Source organism: Rhinatrema bivittatum, chromosome 7, assembly GCF_901001135.1.
Source record: "Rhinatrema bivittatum chromosome 7, aRhiBiv1.1, whole genome shotgun sequence".
Classification (NCBI taxonomy): domain Eukaryota; kingdom Metazoa; phylum Chordata; class Amphibia; order Gymnophiona; family Rhinatrematidae; genus Rhinatrema; species Rhinatrema bivittatum.
The window spans coordinates 217,874,870-217,893,077 of record NC_042621.1 but is presented as its reverse complement, the minus strand read 5'-3'; the positions used below and the strand labels follow the sequence as shown (position 1 = coordinate 217,893,077).

General features: G+C 44.2%; 1 protein-coding gene across 1 annotated transcript in view; it reads right to left on the bottom strand.

The window, feature by feature from the left end:
* The window catches only part of KIF20B (kinesin family member 20B), a 401,219-nt gene that overhangs the window by 231,498 nt on the left and 151,513 nt on the right, over positions 1-18,208 (bottom strand). The window contains exon 14 of the mRNA XM_029610715.1: positions 8,507-8,646. Within this exon, the coding sequence (XP_029466575.1) occupies positions 8,507-8,646 (140 nt within the window). The remainder of the gene's footprint in view (positions 1-8,506; positions 8,647-18,208) is intronic.

Below are 18,208 nucleotides of genomic sequence, written 5' to 3'. Positions count from 1 at the left end.
GTTCCCTCTCTCTCACACACATCCCTTCACACAGGCTCCCTAACTCACAAACAAGCACCCTCATATACACAATCCCTTTTTCACACACAAGCTCCCAATCTCACAAAGATATACACTCCTGCACAATCTCCTCACACAGGCTCCCTCTCTCTGGCCCCCACACCCACTCACCCTCACACATGCTCTCACATCCCAGGCTCCCAGTCTTACATACACATACATACAGACTCACTCATTGGGGCCTGTTCCATCTTCATTGCAAGCGGGACTGTCTCCATTCGCAGCATGCCTCAGCCTGCTTCCATTCGTGGCATGCCAGTGCCTGCCAGAGTCTGCACAGAACTTGAGTAGGAGGGGAATTCTGCACTCTGCAGTTGTACAGAATTCCCCCAGGACTAACTCTTCCAGGTTTTTCGAATATTTACTAGCCTTCATAAGGTAATGTCTCCAAATGGGTTGATTTTGTGCACAACCTGATAAATGAACCTCACATGTAAGTCATAATATGTTTAGTATGATCTCAATCCCTCAAATTCATTGCTAAATGTCCTTAATACTTGCATTGTGTCAAAGAATACTTCTTTATAGAATTCATAAGGCATAAGCACAAGCAATATATCTAGATACACCTGGATGCTCTTTAATCAGGTCAGTGGCAACCAATGTAATTGGGACTATTTCTGTATCTTTCTGCCACAATTTCTTGTTCTCTGATTTACTGTCTCTCCTATGTAAAAATATGGTGCTCCTTGCCTGCCTGATAGCTACCTACTCTGTTCATAATATGCCATCTGTGCACTGAAAGTAAATCTGTTTCTAATCTAGCAAAGGAAAAATACATTTGAAATGCCACTGTCTAAGATAAAAGGTACCAATGAAATAATGTAGTAAAACTTCTTGCAATTACCAAACCTTAATAAAGGGCCCTTGTGTTTATATTAAGTTCAGAGACATTTTATCTTCCTCACTGGAAACCTGTTATTCTGTTACTAAGGCGACTGGAGACAATCACTGTGGGGAAGAGCAACACAGGAGCGGCTGCAACACCGTGGGTGAAGAGAGGCCTGCCGGGCATCAGCCACCGGCACACAGCGCTGTCCTGTGCGCACCCCCATCGAGTAGTGAGGAGGAAGCAGGTGGGAGCCGGCGCCAGCCCAACAGTCCCTCCCCCTCTGCCTGCCCACCACCAGTGGCCACATACAAGCGGCTGCAATGCCGGTGTGTGTGCCCTTGGAGTGCGACAAAGGAGCCTGCCTCTGTGTGCCCCTTCGTGCGCACCTGAACTAAGTAAGTTTTTAATTCAGCCAAAACCAAACATTTCACAAAATGGAACTGGGACACCTCATTGAAGCCATTACAGTATGAGGAATCTATGGAAATATGAGATCATCAAAACACAAGCAAAGAATGAGTGAAAACCTGATCTATCCCAAGATAAGTAACAACTCTCCTGTAATTCCTTCATGCCTCTGATAAATGACCTAACTAGAGGAAATCCCACCATCTTCTGCATTACTGAAACATGGTTGAAAGACAGTGATAATATCCTCCTAAACCAAGATGATAACTATGATCTTTCACTTCCCCAGACAAATCTGCAAAAAAAGAACAAATCCTACAAAGTTGACATTAACCCTCCCTATAAGGTGGCAATATTAAAATCACTTCTAAATATTGGTCTGACCTATTGCCCACTAGAACACTCCAAAGAGACTGCTCACCTCTAATCGAAATCTTCAAAGCGTTTCCAGCCCCCGAATCATCTATAATCTTAGGGGTCTTTAACATACTTGTAGGCAGCATACCTAAACCTAAAGCATGTGAAATTGTTCTAGAGATTATGGAAGCCATGGGTTAGTCAATTTGTCACCAACCCCACATTCTTGACCTAATCTTCTCCAACCACAATAACTGCATAATCAATACTTCTCACAACATATTGTCATGATCTTCAGCTAATAAAAGTTGAAGTAACTCTCCTCACCACAGCAAAAAATCTCACATAATTATCAATCATTCACATACAGAAAAGGATAGAACCGGAAATACTTGAAGAAGCAATTAAAAATGAAATAGAGTTTGATCAAGATAATGCCTCCTCATCCTTTGACTCATAAGGGGGGGGGGGGGGGGGGGGGCAGAAATCAATGAAATACCCTATGCCCAATCCAGAAAAAAGGTCATTCAAACTAAACACAACTAAACAAAAAAAAACAAAACCCCTTGGTACAGCAATGAGTTAACATCCACTAAACAATCCCTGAGAAAATCTGAAAAGCAATGGTGGAAATGCCAATCTACAAAATCCCTAGAAAAATACAAATCACGATTAACAAAATACAGAGAACAAATCAAAGCAAAAAAAAAAAAAAAAAAGAATACTATGCAAAACAGATCCATGGCGTAATTTTTAATTCCAAATTACTCTTGGAAACATTAAAAAACCTGGTCAAAGACCCATCTTCCTGTTTCAAATAATTATGACTTTTACAAAGAACTCATGTAACAAATATGCTACCTGGTTGTTAAACAAAATCAAACTAAACTCAATTCTCAACCTCCCTACTATCAAGAGCCAAAAGAAAAATGTGGTCAAGCTAAATGGAACTCATTCGACCCAGTATCCAAATTTGAAATAAACCAAATCACAAAAACCAAACCTACTATCCACCCACTGGACCCAATACCTGCTAGTGCCCTGAAATTAGTAAAAATCATATAGAAACAAAGAAACAGAAATGACGGCAGAAGACGACCAAATGGGCCATCCAGTTTGCCCAGCAAGCCTTTGCTTTTTTTTCCCCCCTTATTTGTTACTCTTGTCCCCTGTAAGTGACTTTTTTGTTATATCTCCCTTCCACCCCCACCATCAATGTAGTTAGTGGTGCTGTAGCTGCATCTAAATGAAGTATCTAGCTAATTGTTTAGGGGTAGTAACCGCTGTCATAGCAAGCTACTCCCATGCATGTATATCCAGCCTGTGCAACTCAGTCCTTGTTGGTTGTTGTCCGAATATAAATCATCTTTTCAACATTCCCCCTGCCATTGAAGCAGAGAACTATGCTGGGTATCATTGAAAGTGAAGTATCAGGCTTATTTGGTTTGGGGTAGTATCCGTCGTATCAAGCAAGCTACTCCCCTGCTTTTTTGTGGATGCAAATCCTTTTTTTCACATTTCCTCTTGCCGTTGAAGCATAGAGCAATATTGGAGTTGCATTAACCGTGTGTATGTTTATTGAATTAGGATATTAATCTCCAGGTAGTAGCCGTCATTCCCGCAATCTACCCTCATGTCTCTTCACTTCATTCACATCCTCTAGACTTTATGGATCCACAATGTTTATCCCACGCCTCTGAAATCCTTCACAGTTTTGGTCTTCACCACTTCCTCCGGAAGGGCGTTCCAGGCATCCACCACCCTCTCTGTGAAGAAACTCCTCCAATATTCACAACCATAATAAACTACTTGCTAGCAGAAGGATTGGTATCCGCTAGAGTAAAACAAGCTGCAATTAAAGCAATCCTAAAAGATAAAACTAGTAGAATCAATGATTGGAAATTGGTGGATAATTTCCCAATCTACGTTTCATTGCCAAAGACCTAGAAAAAGCAGTGTTATCACAATTAGAGAACCACCTAAAAGACAGTAATATACTATATCCAAAACAAATCGGATTCAGAAAAAAAAATTGCTCAGCAGAAACTCTACCCATTTCCTTAGCTGATCCTGTACTACAGGGGTTTGACAACAATGAATCACATCCTGGTACTAATTGATCTAACAGCAGCATTTGACAGTTGACCATACTTGCTATGCCACCAGCTGAGAGAAATTGGAATAGATGGAAAAGTTAACAAATGGTTCTCTTCCTTAACAGATAGGACATTCCAAGTCAAACTGGGTAATCAAATTTCTTATATCTTCCCAAACGATACAGGTGTCCCTTCACATAGCCCTAGTCAAACATATCCTCCTGGATAGTGGTTGTGAGAATTGGGTCCATTGCACTTCAGGCCCCACTATAGGTGGCACATGAGATGGGTGTGTGGGACTACTGCCATGTGACCCAGTAGGGTTAAAATCTGGTATGACGAGGAACATGCACAGTTTTTTCAGTTGTAAGGCTAAACTTCAAAGGGTTGGTAAGAATGCTTTCCCCACGACAGTATTTATCTTGGCCCCAATGAGCTGAAGAGTTTGCGCTGGCTGAAGGCTGGATTTCTCGTAACTGATTTCTCATAACCAATTACAAATCCCAGCCCCTCCAGGCAATGAATTGTTGACTCCAGATGTGTCTGGAGAATGGCTGGCTGTGCTGCAACCAGGAGCCAATTGTCCAGGTAAGGGAATAGTTGGATTCCTGTCCAAAGTGGGTCACTGTTAAACACTTCATGAAGATCTTCAGTGCGGATGACAGCCCAAAGGGGAGCACCTTGTATAGATAATGGCACGTAATGACTTGAAAGCATAGGTAGCGCCATGAAGAACATTGCATTGGGTTGTGGGCGTAAGCATCCTTGAGATCCAGCGAACACATCCAATCATTGGGTTGTAAGAATGGTAGGATTGACTTGAGGGATGTCATTTTGAACTTCTCCTTCCAGATAAACTTGAGGGCCCGCAGGTCCAAGACTGGTCAAAGACCTCCCAATTTCTTTGGAATGAGGAAGTATTGGGAGTAAAACCCCTTGTTCCATTGGTGCAGAGGCACCCATTGTTGGAGGAGGCTGTTTACATCCTTTTGAAGCAGATGCCCGTGTGTGTAGGGTCGATGGGAAGGGACAAGGTATGGAAGGGTGGAGCTTGCTTCGAAGTTCAGCTTCCATCCCTCGCAGACAGTGCTTAACGCCTAACGATCCAAGGTGATTGCTTACCAAGCGTTTAAGAAAAGCAATATCCTGCCTCCCACTAGTGGTGGTAGAGGTGGCCTGGTTACCTTCAAAAACCCTGTTGAAGTTTGGGGTTGTTTTGCGGCTGCTGCTGTTGGCATTGGCCCCTTGACCTGGGCTGCGGTTGTTGCAGCTGTTGTCTGCTTTGCAGGAAGGTCGGCAGGTGGTAAGGCGGATATGGTCTGAAAAGGCACCTTTGGAAATAACCCTTCCTGTTGCTTTGGTAGTACCGAAGATTGTTGCTCCATTGGTGATGTCACGGATCTCACTGCCACATTTTCCTCTTTCAACTGGGAAACTGTCTCCTGTAACTTGTCCCTGGCTAAGTTGTCACCCTTACTTGAGAGGTCAGCCAATTTCTCATGTACATCCTCCCGGAAGCCACTGGCCCTTAACCAGGCTATTCTTCAGGCCACTATCGCCCCTGCGGACATAAAGGCTGATGTGTCAAAAGGCTCAAATATCATATGGCATAGATGCCGCAAACCCTCTTCCAGGGTTTAGGCATCTATGCCATATGATATTTGGCATAGATGCCAAAGAACAGCTGAGAAGAGCTGTGTTAGTTGAGGTGGTCACGAGGTGATCACGAAGTGGGATTTGAGGGACTGCAAACACTCAAAGGTATTGGGTAAATGTAAAACTGATGCTGTTGAATCTTTGCATTCAGTATACCCACTTGGGATGGCCCTCTTCTCAAAATCATTCAAATACTGGCTTTCCCTACTCGGCAGAGTATTTGATTGATGGCAAGACTTAGAGTGCTTCATCACTGACCATCACCACAAACGTGTGTGGCAGCTATACCATGCTACAGTAAAGGGGAATGCCTTATCCTGATCTTGAGGTCTGTCTTTCTGGATGTTGGAGGGCCAGAGAAAGGGGACTCCCAGGTCTTTTCTATCACAGAATCCAGGACAGTGTGGAAAGGTAAAGGCCATAGGTTCAGCTGGGACCTCAAAGATCTTTAGGATCCCCAAAACATTTGCTCTTGTGTCTGAACTTTCTTGGTCTCAATACTGAGGCGATCTCCCACCTTTGACAAATTTAGAATGCGTGAGGTCTTTCAGAGGTAAGAACGGTTCTGGTGGGTCCTCTTGACAGGTCCAACAGAATTCCTGTGATTGACCCCGGTGAGGTCGAAGGCAAGTTCTCCAGTCCCGGGTCAAGTTGCAGGGAGAACTGTGGATGGGGACTCAGCAATCCCTCTAGCGAAGTATGCTCCTCCCGAGGCAGAGAGAGTCTCCCCCACTGGCCAGAGTTCCTCACAGGAAGGGATCGATGGATGGCCCTTCTTGTTAATCTCGAGAGAAGAGAAGAACTATAACATAATCTGATATCTGACACATAGCCTGGGATGCCAGCCCCCTTCTCCAGGAATGGAAAGTTTCTTTACAAGTCCCACCTACCTCTTACGACAACTGTTTGATGGAGGGACTGCAGCCTGAAAAATGTTTTGAGTCCAACCCCATTGAACGGTATCCGGGCATTTCGCTCTTGAGATTTCTTGTGTCTTTTCGAGAGGCTCCTGCAATTGAAGGGAACATCTCTTCCTTTTTGACACTCAAGACATGTCCGAATATACCCTCACAGAAAAACGACTTGAGGATCCACAACCCATCCTGACTTGTGGGAAGCCTTCCAGGGAGACATGCTCACTAGCTTGTAGTTGGGCACAACTCACGGTTCTTTTTTCATCACATGCTTCAATGCCAGATCCCCCAATCTCTGCACCATGGTTAACTTGGCATGAGTCGAGTCAGACGCATGGTGCCCATGCTTCATTGCATCGTCTTTGGCACATCCTTGCGTCAAGCATCCTGATGCCTTGTCTTCGACATGCGCCACGACAGTGGCCCATTGGCATCATGGTGCTTCGATGCTTATGTCTGTACAGTGACTCCCACAACGCTGGCCGATGCAGCTTCATGCAAGGGCACTCTCAGCGCATCTCCCTAAGCCCATTGCTTCGTCAGGGCATGGGAGAACTTTAGCGGGGTGAGCCACCTGGCTCTCGGTCTTCTTGGCACAGAGTGGGCCAAGGGATGAGGCCCTCCAATTTTTCTCCAGCCGATCCATGTTGGGCCCCAGGGATGAGTGGGCCGAATGACACTGCGACTGCGGGGCACAGGATCCTGTGCCCACCTCCCTCAAGCAGGCAATCTCCTGTACCCGCTGACCTTGAGCCTGGGGCGAAATGTGACCACAGTCCCTGCAAGAGGACTTGTCATGGTCCAGGCAAAGATAATTATGTCAGTCTGACAGACATAATCTTGCTGCACTGGTAGTACTTGAAGTCCGGCTGCTTCGGGGCAATTCTGAAAAGTGCTATTGTGCTTGAAAAAAAAAAATTTGGTGAATTGAAGGAGATAGTAGCTTCTCATACAGCCTGCAGTATGGAAAAGGGCAGACTGAAGATGACACCACATGGGAAAGGATGCGCAGTCACAGAGCCAAAGCTCAGCAATCTTGGAGAAGCTCTGCCCAGGCCACCCAGAGGATGTCCCAGTCAGCATGGTTAAAATTCACTGTCCAAGTAATAAATTCAAAATGCCATAAAGAAAAATTCTTCCTCTGATACAGAGTTTAAACAATTTTAAGCAGAGGTTCCTCCAGGAATAAAAAGATCATAAGATCCAGTCTCTCCTTCCATCTCTGGTTCAAACATCTCCCCCTTTTGCCCCGCCCCAGCTTTTTCTCTTCCCCTAAATCAAACCCCACCCCCACCCCACTCTCTGGTTTAAACCCCAAGTATCTTTCTCCCCCCCCTTTTAGGTTCAACAACCCCTGTCAGCTTTCTTTCCCCCGCCTCCCTCCTCTGGGCTCCAAAAGAGTTTAGAAAAAAAAAAATAGCCACAGAAACCTGGAAACAGGCTAGCATGCTGACTAGTATCCCATTGGAAGCAAGGAACTGCTATCAGTTTCAAAGCCTGCAGCCTATGTGTCAAGTCAGGCAGTGAGGGAAGAGGAGGGGGAAGTCAGAGGAGCACTAGAAGCTTGCCACAAGCCTACTCAGCTGCTGGAGTGTGGGGTAAAGAGACACTTAGATCTGCCCTATCAAGAAGCAGCAGCAGCAACCAGCAGAGTTTAAAAAAAATTCACACAACACAGCTGCATGCTGGAGAGGTTGCCTCTCACTTACACCCCCACATGCCCATGCAGTTACTTCCAGCTGCCTGGGCGGACATTTTAACTACTGCCACCTCTCCTTCTCCTGCCAAATGCTGCACAGTAAGGACAAAATTCTGTAGGAGTGGGGAATTCCCCTAGGAGTACTAATTAAGAATATCAGCAATCTGTCTCATCAGTCAAAGTATCCTCTGTAAAATGTCCCTTTAACATTTCTTCTAATATTAAATTTCTCCCATCTTACCATCAATATTTTTGGAGTTTTGCCACTCAATTCATCCTTTTCTCCCCCCCTCCCCCCCACCCCCCAGCTTTTGCAAAGCAGTGGGGAGTACAAAGCAAGTACATTTCTCCCCTCTATTCTGCCTATAGGTACAGTTCCTCTTCCATTCCACAACTCCTCCCAAACACCCCCAACTAGTCCTCTGGTCCATTCCTCCACGAAAGAAAACAATGGAAAAATTTCAGCTAAAAATATTGACCTTACCTGAAATTATTCTCCTGTTGTACGAAATGTTGAGTAAATTCTTGTGCAACTTCTTCTCGAATTTTTAATTCCATCAACAACTTCTCTCTTTTCTCATTTCTCAGCTTATTTTTCAAATCTTCTATTAAATCTAATAATTTCTAAAATGGAACAAAGCAAAATTGTTGAATTTTTTTTTTAATACAGCATTGAGCACAAGTTACAGCTTGGGTCCTAAATTACAAGAGACCTCTAAACAACAAAAATAAAACAAGTTTTACTTTTTTTTTTGTAATGCTATATGGGGCCTCTTGACAGCTTAGGACAAGAGCATGTCTTAATCCATCCTAGAGCATATGCACATAAAAAATAATTCTGTAAAAGTATTTCAGGATTTTCTACACAAATCAATGATACCAAAATAAACAGAAAACGAAACAAATTGTGTCAGAAAAACCCAAATATTAGACTCAGTTTTATCAGCTCGAGGGTTTAAGTAAGCTACTTGATATAACCACCTGGTAACTTGATATTCCACATAAGGCACAACTCAAAAAGCAAGGAGGCAGCTTACTGAGGAGAAATCAACAGTTCAAGGCATGTAGTGTTCTGCACAATAAGTTATAGGAATTATTACATACCTTGGGTAGGACTCAGTCAAACCATAAATCCCAGTAAGATTTGCATTATAGTTAATTATATTAGCTAAGCACTATTATAGGCCTACCATGTTTATTTACACTGCAAGATTGAGCACTCCCCTACAACTAAAATACATTTAACTGAACACTGCAATTTCAACAGACAATTCATTTGCTGGTAACCTGGTAAATCTTCTTTGGCCAAGCAGTTTCCTCTTGCTTTTGTAGGCTTTCAGTTCAATTGGAACCAGACTCCATTGGCCTACAGCACCAAAACAGAAAAATTACTACTTGCCTGATAATTTCCTTCCCTCTAATTAAGGCAGGCCAATCCCCAAAGTGGGTTATGCACCTCTACCAACAAATGGAGACTAAGTAAAAGTGGTTGTCACTAACATAACTTGCCCCAACAGTCTGCCAGTATTCCATGGAAAAGTCAAACTGTGAACCAACTGATTAAACTCGAAAATGATTATTAATCAAGCACTCATGCTTCCAACCAATAGGGAACACTGAGCTCAGACAAAAACAATGAACATTCACTAAATTGAGGAGCTGGTTAAGACACTTACCAGTCCTCCAACTAAAAGCAGGAACACCACTCCACACCGTTCACTCAAAGGGTGAACCAAAGGCAAAAATTGGCAGCCAAGAGCAGATAAGCGATTGGCCTTCCTTCATTAGAGGAAAGGAAATCAGGCAAATTGTAATTTTTCTCTTTCCTCTACACTCAGGCAGACCAATCTCCTTAAGTGTGATGTACCAAACTACTCCCAAACAGGGTGGGAGGTTGCCAATGGTCCACTCAATACAGTCCATGCGAAGGCGGTGTTCTCCCCCCCAAACCTGAATATCCAAGGGAAAAGATGTGTAAGAATGACCAAGTCACTGCTCGGCAAAACTCGATAGGAGACTATCGAACCTCTGCCCAAAATACCGCCTAAGCCCTTGTGGAATGCAGTCTTACCTGTTTCAAAGGAATCTCAGCATTCTCATGTGTTAAAGAAGTTATATGGCTACCTAATGGGTTATAATTCCCACATCGCTGGTTCACATTGTGCTCCATGGTGGAGGAAAAACAAAAACACTATTGGACTTCCGGACAGATTTACTAACTTCCATGTAATGCATCAGATGCCGTTTGACATCCAAGGTATGCAAAAAATGGTATTCACTCATCTTTAACCCTATCCAACATGGGCTAAGAAATAGAATGATTCAAATGAAACTCCAAAACCACTTTCAGCAAAAGGTAGGTACAGTCCAAAGTTTCACCACCCGCGGAGTCGCATGCAGAAAAGGCTCATAGAAAGAAAGAGCCTGCCGTTCAGAAACCTGATTTATGGAACAGATTGCCACAAGAAAAACTCTTCAAGTTAAGCAACTGCCAGGAGAAGCCACATAGAGCGGAAAATAGGACACACCAAGAAATTCAGAACCAGATTAAGCTTCCAACGAGACACTGGTAACCGCAAGGGAGGACAAAGATGCTTAACTCACTTCAAGAACTGGGACACATTGGATAGAAAGACTAAGATCCACCATTGACTTGCCCCATATAACAAGCAAGAGCTGCCACTTGAATTTTGAAGATGTTAAGGGCTAAGCCTTTATGCAATCCTACTTGGATTTTAGTAAAGTTTTTGATATGGTTCCACATAGGAGACTCATGAACAAAATGAGAAGCTTGAGAGTGGGTGCCAAGGTTGAAGTGTGGATTGAAAACTGGTTGACTGACAGGAAACAGTGTGTAATGGTAAATGGAACCTACTCTGAAGAATGAACGTGTTGAGTGGATCTCCACAGGGACCAATTCTGTTCAATATCTTTGTAAGCGACCTGGTGGTAGGGATATAAGGTAAAGTTTTTCTATTTGTGGATGATACTAAGATCTGCAACAGAGTAGACACACCTGAAGGAAGAGAATGAAAAGTGATTTGAGAACTTGAAAAATGGCAAAAAAATTGGCAGCCTGGATTCAATGCCAAGAAGTGCAGAGTCATGCATCTGGGATGCGGCAATTTAGAAGAGCTTTAAGTGATGGGTGGTGAAAGACTAATGCGCACGGACTGGGAGAGGGACCCTGGTGTGAGGCTGATGATCTGAAGATGGCGAAGCAATGTGACAAGGTGATAGCTAAAGCCAGAAGAATGCTGGGATGCATAGAGAAAACCAGTAAGAAAAAAAAAGTGATTATGCCCTTGTACAGGTCCTTAGTGAGGCCTCACCTGGAGTACAGAGTTCAATACTGGTTCCTGTATCTCACAAAGGATAAAGTCAGGATAGAGGCGATCTAAAGAAGAGCAATCAAATGGTGAGGGATCAGCATTGGAAGACTTATAAGGAGAGGCTGAAGGATCCGACTATGTACACCCAGGAAGAGGGGTGGTACAGGGGAGATAGATACAGATCTTCAGATATCTGAAAGGTTTTAATGATGCACAACCAAACCTTTTCCATTGGAAAGAAATCAATAGAACCAGAGGTCATGAAATGAAACTCCAGGGAGGATGACTCAGAATCAACGTCCGGAAATATTTCTTCACAGAGGGTGGTGAATACCTGGAATGCCCTTCCGGAAGAGGTGGTGAAGATGAAAATAGTCAAGTACTTCAAAGGGGCATGGGATAAACACTGTGGGATTCCTAAAGGCTAGAGTTTGGAAATAAAGGGAAAAAAAAAAAAAAGAATGCATTGGGGTAACTAAGGGTAACTTAAGGATAGCAACTGCCACACCATCAACAAATAAGCCTTGACACTGTTAATGCAACTCAATCATTGCTCTGTAAGAACATAAGAACTTGCCATGCTGGGTCAGACCAAGGGTCCATCAACCTGGCAATTACCCAAACACCAAGAAGATCCCATGCTACTGAGGCAATTGATAGCAGTGGCTGTTCCCTAAAACAGGATTTTTTATTTATTTAGATTTATATTCTGTTTTTCGCACTTTTTTTTTCAGTGCTTCAAAGTGGATTACATTCAGGTACTGTAGGTATTTCCCTATACCCAGAGGGCTTACAATCTAAGTTTGTACCTGTTTCAACAGCAGTGGGAAATGGAGAATTGGATTCAGACAGCAACCAACAAGGGCTCAGACTTTTACGGTTTGGGGAACAAACATGGACATAACTAGCTGATGTGACACTTACTTCCCTTAATCACTAAGCCTGATACTTTTGATGCAACTCCAACATTGCTCTCTGCTTTCATGGTAATGGTTAAGGGAAAGTGGATTCAAACAGTATCCAAGGGCCCTGACTTTTACGGTCTGGTAAACTAAGCATGAGGGTGACCTGCACAGTGCAGCAGATACTGGAATAACCTGGCTGGGCAGACTGGGTGGATCTTTTGGTCCTTTTCTGCCATCATTTCTATATTTCTATGTTTAAGATAATCCAGCATCTGAGACTGCTGTAAGCTGCTCTTGGCAAAGTTCACCACCCAGCCTAGATTCTGCAGTAAGGAGATCACCCTGAGAGAAGCTAGGTGGCTCTCCTCTATACTCGTGGTTCAAATCATTCAGTGTCCAGATATGTGTGAATCAGGATGCCATCCTTGCATAAGGCTGCCGCTGCTACCATTCTGACCTTGGAGAAGGTCCTGGGTGCTATGACCAGCCAGAAAAGCAGGGCCTGAAACAGATGACATCACAGAATGGCAAAACATAGGAACCATTTATGTTCCTGGCAAATGGAATATATCCAGTCATCATCCATTATACCTGATTTTAATGATAAGTTACAAATTTTAACTAATAGATCAGAAATTTCATGGAGTTCCTTCAGTACCCTAGGATGCATACCATCCAGTCCAGGTGATTTGCTACTCTTTAGTTTGTCAATCTGGCCTACTACATCCTCCAAGTTCACAGTAATTTGGTTAAATTGATCTGACTCATCACCCTTGAAAACTATCTCCGGATCTGGTATGTCCCCAACATCCTCATTGATAAACACGGAAGCAAAGAATTCATTTAGTCTTTCTGCAATGGCCTTATCTTATTTGGTGTTCCAAATGGATGGTAATATGAAGGCAGGCCTTGGACACAGCCAGTAATGCCAGAAATTCCTCTGCCTGCACAACCACCATCACTGAATGCAAGGTTTCCATGAGAAAATGAGTCACCCACAAATGCCTGTTGATTCCCTTGAGATCCAGGATGGGACAAAAGCAGCCTTCCTTCTTGGGCACAGCAAGATAAATAGAATATTGCCCCATACCTTCCTGAGACAGAGGCACTGGGACCACATCCTTTAGACTGAGGAGCCTCAATAGCATAAATTACAGTGCCCTTTTCTACTGCAGGGAGTGACAAGGAGACACCATGAACACATCAAGGAACTCTGCAAAATTCCATCGCATATCCTCCAGGACCCACTGATTCGATGTGATCCTAAGCACTTCTGATAAAAGACAGACAGATGTCCCCTTCTCTCTTGTTCCCGAAGGTGGGTCAGCAAACCTTCATTGGGAGGCTCAGGAGGAACCGTTACCTGAGCCTGTTCCTCGCCTGGGCTGTCAGGGACGAAAGGACTGGGACCTTCCAAAAGACCAAGTCCTCTGAAAGGTCGACCATCTATAGGGACAAAACTGCTTGGAACCCTGGAGACTCATACCAAAGAGGGGCTGCAACTGCTTATCATCCTCCAGCAACTGAGGAACCGGAGATTTGCCCACTTACTGGCCAGTTTCTCCAACTCGCTCCCAATCAAGAACAAGCCCTTAAAAGGCATCATTATAAGATTAGCTTTGGAGATCACATTGGCTGACCAATTGCGCAACCATAGCTGACTTCTGGCTGCTCCCACAGAAGCCACTCCTCTAGCCGAGGTACAGACCAAATCGCAGCCCACATCAGCTAAAGAGGCGGCGACAGGTTCCATAACTACTGTGGAATTCACATCAAAGTCCTGTGAGAAGAGCAGCAAGAGGGAGCCACTAGAGCGCAACAGAAAGCTATCTATAAAGTCATTGCCACTACTTCAAAGGCTTGCTTAAGATGGCCTCATGCTTCTCCCTCCATGGGGATAGCTGTCCACTTAGAGATGGCACAGACAGGCGCATCCATTTTCAGAAAACACAAACGCTCCCTCACTGCCGGATCCAGAGGATACAGGCCTTCCAGAGCCAGACACCCTTTGAAATTTGCCTCCGAAGCATCCCATTCAAGATCAATCAATTCTTGAATGGCTTCTATAACAGAGAAAAAAACAAGAGGGTTTACACAAGGAAACCAAAATAGGATTCTTCTTTGGCTCAGCCACATAATTTGTTCCAGGTACACCCAGCATCTTCAAGGTCCGGGAAATCAAGGCTAGCAGCTTAACTATGAAAGAACCACAACATGTTCCAATATGGTTCCAGACCCAGAGGAATTTCCACATCTTCCAGGGAAATCAGGATCTGCCTCACTACCATCCGGGTTCCCATATGGGCTACCTGCAGCTAACAGAGGTGTGCTTCAGCGCTTAAACATAGGACTGAAAGAGGGAGGGGCCACCGGCTGCGGATCTGACCTGACAGGATTGGTTGAAGCTGAGGACAGCATTGGAAGAAGGGACTAATTCTTGAAAGAAAAAAAAAAAACAAAAAACTCTACCCAAGAAAGGCAGAAAGATTCAGGCCAAAACCAGAAGGTACTGATGTGGGGCCCATTGAGCTGCCATCTCCTGAAGGAACCAGTCAAATGAGTTCCAAGGTCCAGCGTACTTCCAGATAAATCCTTAGCCAGACCATTAGGCTGAGAGGGCCCAGGCTTAGCAAAATCAGAGGAATACAATTCACCTTGAGCCTCTAGGCAGTGCTGACATGTTAGAGGTCTCTCCACGATGAAATGCCCAAATATGATAGGAACACAGAGACAAATGCACTTAGGTTTCTTGTCCACCCATGCCATATGGGCACAGTCAAATAAGAATATGCACCCAGCCAGCTCACACTGAAAAGTTCAAGCGCACAAATTTTATGAGCACAAAAGTTAGATGCTCCCAAGCACAAGCACCATAAAAAAATCACGCAGAACCTGTGCGCATCACTAATACACTTAATGTGATCACAAATGATGCACCCAACACGGAGCGCACTACATATATAAAGAGCGGGATGACTGCGCTCAACAACATTCCGATAGAGGGCACTCTAGTATGTATGCGAAAACACTGCCATGGCCTACCACGCAGCATATGGGGAAAAAGCCTAACTGCGGGACATGCCCACCCAGGCTGCTCAACCTGCCAGGCTGCCCCGTTCCGCTATCCGTCATGGGGGTGGGAACCAACATCGGAAACCAGAGGAAGCCCTGCAAACCCCTCTGCAGTGTGCCTGAATTTGTTTTGGTTTTTTTCAAACATACCGGAGCTCAGCCTTTCCTGACTGACTACAGAGAGTCTCCAGCTGCGGGAGGGACAGGGCACCTGCTGTCCACACCACACTTTGCTTCCTGCACTGCTACCTTTAAGCTATACAATCAACCAAGTCCTTGCTGGCATAAACCACTTACCGGACCAAGGCAGAGCTCTGAGGGACTACGTAAATCACCTCAGGAATTCTCAACTGGGGGAAGGACCATCATGTATCACCACAGGAAAGCGGGGCTTTTTGTATTTCATTTCTAAAATTCTCCTTCCAAATCTGAAGCAATCCCCATAGCGAGATGCATGTCCATCTGCTAGAGACTGGGAATACTGGCAGGCTGGGGTCATTGCAAGAGTATATATACTGTGACATCTGCTTGCTCCATCTCCTTGCAGGAGAGGATAACCCACTGGTCCTGACTATCAGTCTACACACAAGGAAAAACCGTGTGTTGAACGAAAGTTTTCTCTGATTAGTTTCAAACGTACAACTTGCTAACTTCATGCTGTGCCCCTTAGTCCTATTATTTGAAGGAGTAAATAACCGATTCACATTTATCTGTTCTAGACCTCTCATGATTTTATAGACCTGTATCATATCCTCCTCAGCTGTCTCTTCTCCAAGCTGAACAGCCCTAACCACGTTAGCCTTTCATAAGAACATGCCATACTGGGTCAGACCAAGGGTCCATCAAGCCCAGAATCCTGTTTCCAACAGTGGCCAATCCAGGCCATAAGAACCTGGCAAGTACCCAAAAACTAAGTCTATTCCATGCTACCGCTGCTAGTAATAGCAATGGCTATTTTCTAAGTCAACTTAATTAATAGCAGGTAATGGGCTTCTCCAAGAACTTATCCAATCCTTTTTTAAACACAGCTACACTAACCATATCCTCTGGCAACAAATTCCAGAGTTGAGTGAAAAAGAACTTTCTCCGATTATTTATTTAGAATTTTTTTTATATGCCGACATCCGTTTGCACATCATATCTGTTTACAAATAACTTGGAACTTTTAGGCATTGCCTTTACATGGAACAATAACTATGTGAAAAGGAACCAAAAAACTAATAAGGAAACAGTATAACAATTTACAAGGTTCAATGGCATATAGTCGATATACTGATTAGAAAGCTGGGTAGGCAAAAGGATATTTACAAGATGTTCGACAAACATTGGATGACAAAAACGTTTTAAAAGGAGTGTTAGAAAATGGGGGGAGTATAGGGTAGAATAAGCAATTTAAAGTAGTGTTAGTACAAGGGGGAATAGCGATAGATTATACAAGGTTAGTTTTAGATTAGTTTTAAATGTGCCACCTGCTATCTTCATGGAGTCCCCCTAGTCTATTATCCGAAAGAGTAAATAACAGATTCACATTTACCCGTTCTAGACCTCTCGATTTTAAACACCTCTATCATATCCCCCCTCAGCTGTCTCTTCTTCAAGCTGAAAAGTCCTAACCACTTTAGTCTTTCCTCATAGGGGAGCTGTTCCATTCCCTTTATCATTTTGGTCGACCTTCTCTGTACCTTCTCCATTGCAACTATATATCTTTTTTGAGATGTGGTGACCAAAATTGTACACCGTATTCAAGGTGTGAGCTATTCCATTCCCTTTATCATTTTGGTCTCCCTTCTCCAGTACAACTATATGAGATACCACCACCAGAACTGTACACAGTACTCAAGGTGTGATCACACCATGGAGCGATACAGAGACATTATGACATTGTAGAAATTAACTTACCTGATAATTTCATTTTCCTTAGTTTAGACAGATGGACTCAGGACCAATGGGTATAGAGTGCGCCTGATAGCAGTTGGAGACGGAGTCAGATTTCAATCTGACTGTGCGCACTTCATATACCCATGCACGAGGCTCTGTTCCTCAGTTTTCTCCTCGAAAAGGAATTATGTGTGTTTGGATAATTTTGATTCATTTGGTTAACTTGATTACTCGGATTGGTTGACATGGTTTCTAGCTGGAGACCGCCAGGGCAGTCAACCGAGAAGCGCAGACACTTGGTAATATGGGTGTCTGAACTAGAGATTAGGGTTGGCTTACCTGTGTTTGTGTTGCACTCGGGGCAGGGGAGGTTCCCCCGAGGATTCTTGATTGCGAGGCAGCCATGGGCAGGGTGCTAAGTCCATCTGTCTACACTAAAAAAAATGAAATTATCAGGTAAGTAATTTCTACATTTCCTAGCGTGTAGCAAATGGACTCAAGACCAATGGGATGTAAAAAAGCTACTCCCAAACTGGCGGGAGGCTGTCCGTGGCCCATTTAGTACTGCCCTTGCAAATGCTGTGTCCTCCTTGGCCTGAACATCCAGGCGATACAATCTCGAGAAGGTGTGGATGGAGAACCATGTTGTCGCCCGACAGTTCTCTGCAGGTGACAGCATCTTGGTTTCTGCCCAGGACACTGTCTGGGCCCTTGTGGAATGGGCCTTGACTTGTAGAGGTGGAGGCTTGCTTGCCTCTACGTAGGCCGCCTTGATTACTTCTTTAATCCAGCGGACAATAGTTGCCTGCGAGGCTGCTTCCCCTTGCTTCTTCCCGCTGTGAAGAATGAACAGATGGTCCATCTTTCGTACAGGTATCTGACTAGGAGTCTGCCGACATTCAGGTGGCGAAGAAGGCGTGAGTCTTCCGAGTCGTTATGCTCGTCTGGAGATGGCAGCGAGATGGTTTGGTTTAGGTGGAAGTGAGAAACCACCTTTGG